Below are 2,500 nucleotides of genomic sequence, written 5' to 3'. Positions count from 1 at the left end.
GAGAGAGAGAGAGAGAGAGAGAGAGAGAGAGAGAGAGAGAGAGAGAGGGGGGGGGGGGAGGGAGAGAGAGAGAGAGAGAGAGAGAGAGAGAGAGAGAGAGAGAGAGAGAGAGAGAGAGAGAGAGAGAGAGAGAGAGAGAGAGAGAGAGCGAGAGATACTGAGACAGACAAACAGACAATCAAACAAACATGTAGAGAGACAGACAGATACAGGAACAGAGACAGAGACAGAGAGAGTGAGAGAGAAAGAAGTGAAATATCGTAGAAAGATAAGAAAAACAGACAAAAACAGATAGAGAAAGACTGACATAGAGACAGAGCCAGAGAGGCGGGGATCCTTCATTGCTAATTATGAAGAGAGCTTAATCAAAGGTTCACGTCCATTGGTAGTAGAATAATGAGTTTGCTTTCGAATAATTAAGAGGGAGAATGAAGCAGAAGGGAATGAATGGAGGAACGAAGAAGAGAAAGACAACGGGAAAATAGGATTAGGGAATTGGGTTGAACCGGAAATTGGAAATTAGTAATGGGTGATAACTTGATAATGGGTGATCATATAACACGATATTGTTGATATAAAGTCGTGACGGAGTTGTTAATCTTTCTTGATATGATCGCTTATTTCACCAACTACTAATCAAAATATAAGTTGGATTTTTAAAAATGTATTCACACATTCAGTTATCAGGTGAACTTTTTACAAGTTAAAGAGTAAGTTTAGATGATTTTTTTATCTTAATATTTCAAATTATAATGCTAATGGTCTAAGCTGTTGGGCTGGATGATAATTTTAAATAATAAGAATTGGACCAAACAATTATTATAGGTTTGAAAGGCAGTCTACAAAAATGAAATGTTGTAAAATATATTCATTATCAGACAAGCAGACAAAAAAGAAAAGAAAAAGAAAAAGAAAAATTAATGTTACATTATCATATTCCAGCAACAGAAGCCAGATTAGCAAGTAAATAAATAAGCAAACAAATAAACAAATAAACAAATAAACATAAAAAGAGAAAGAATGAAATATGAAGGAAAAGAAATGGTTGCTTCATCTTTATTTTTCATCGACAGGTGACGGCCACGTGGACGCAGACGAGTACGTGGCACTGTACACGGCACTTGGTCTGCAGGAGGCACAGTGCCGAGAGGCTTTCAGACGCATTCAGAAGGTATGGAGCTCTTTGGCACTCACAATGTATGTTGTTGTTGTTATGATGATAATAAAAATGACAAAAGAAATAATGATAGCCATATTAATAGTGATGATGAGTTATACTTGCAATAACGATTGTTCATAAAGTTAACAATGGCAATAAAGATGATAAAATTGACAATCATATCAATAATAATAAGGATGATAGTAATTATGATTGTAATAACGATGATAACAATAATGAAAGTAATGATAATGATCACAATAATGATAATGATAATAATATTGATAATAACAACAATAATAATATTAATAATATTGATAATAACAACAATAACAATATTAATAATGATAACAATGAAAATAATGACAATGATAAGAACAAAGATAATAATAATAATAATAATAGTAATAATAAAAATAACAATAATAATAATAATCACAATATCCATAAATGGATAATGATAACAATGATGATCTTAATAATAACGATAATAATAATTACGATAATTATAATAACAATCCTAATTACAATAATAATGATAAAGATAACGATAATGACTGCAATAACTAATAATAATAACAATAATTGATAATAACAATGGTGAGATGATGATGATAATAATAATGATAATAATAATAATAATAATAATAATAATGATAATAATAATAACAATAACAATAACAATAACAATAATAATAGTAATAATAAAAATGATGATGCTGATAATAATAATAACAGAATAATAATAATGTTGATAAAAATAATAATGATAACAATAACAACAACAATAATAATAATAATAATAATAATAATAATAATAATAATGATAATAATAATAATAACAATAGCAATAACAATAACACTAATAATAATAATAACCACTACTATTACCATTATTATTACTACTATTGCTATTATCATTATTATAGTCGTTAGTTCTCTATCATTATTATTATCATGATTATAATTGTCACGTCTATTATTGTAACTTTGTTCATGATTATCATAAATATTATGTACATCATGATTTAATATCCATTGTTATCTTTACTTTCTTAATAACATTGTTATTGTAATAATTATTGTACTAATAAGGATACTAATTCTGCTTTATTGTTCATTTACCATAAACAAATAGAAAAGGTATAGCCATGCATCATAATTCTAATGAAAAATAGAAAAGAAGTTAGATGTAAAAATCATTTTCTAAATTTCATTTTCGACCGTGGAATAGTTAGAGTTCCGACCCCATTGTTTGCCTCAGGTAGAATTTGTACACTGTAGGCAATATTGGGAAGCCGGCCGCAGTATTGGGGAACTGTTATGATGGCTACAAAAAAA

General features: G+C 28.8%; 1 protein-coding gene across 1 annotated transcript in view; it reads left to right on the top strand.

The window, feature by feature from the left end:
* Positions 1-2,500, top strand: part of LOC125039630 (calexcitin-2-like) — a 230,064-nt gene that overhangs the window by 226,179 nt on the left and 1,385 nt on the right. Inside the window, exon 7 of the mRNA XM_047633783.1 lies at positions 1,074-1,171. Coding sequence (XP_047489739.1) covers positions 1,074-1,171 — 98 coding nt within the window. The remainder of the gene's footprint in view (positions 1-1,073; positions 1,172-2,500) is intronic.

This window comes from Penaeus chinensis, chromosome 27 (genome assembly GCF_019202785.1).
Source record: "Penaeus chinensis breed Huanghai No. 1 chromosome 27, ASM1920278v2, whole genome shotgun sequence".
NCBI lineage: Eukaryota > Metazoa > Arthropoda > Malacostraca > Decapoda > Penaeidae > Penaeus > Penaeus chinensis.
This window is presented reverse-complemented; position numbering and strand designations above follow the sequence as displayed.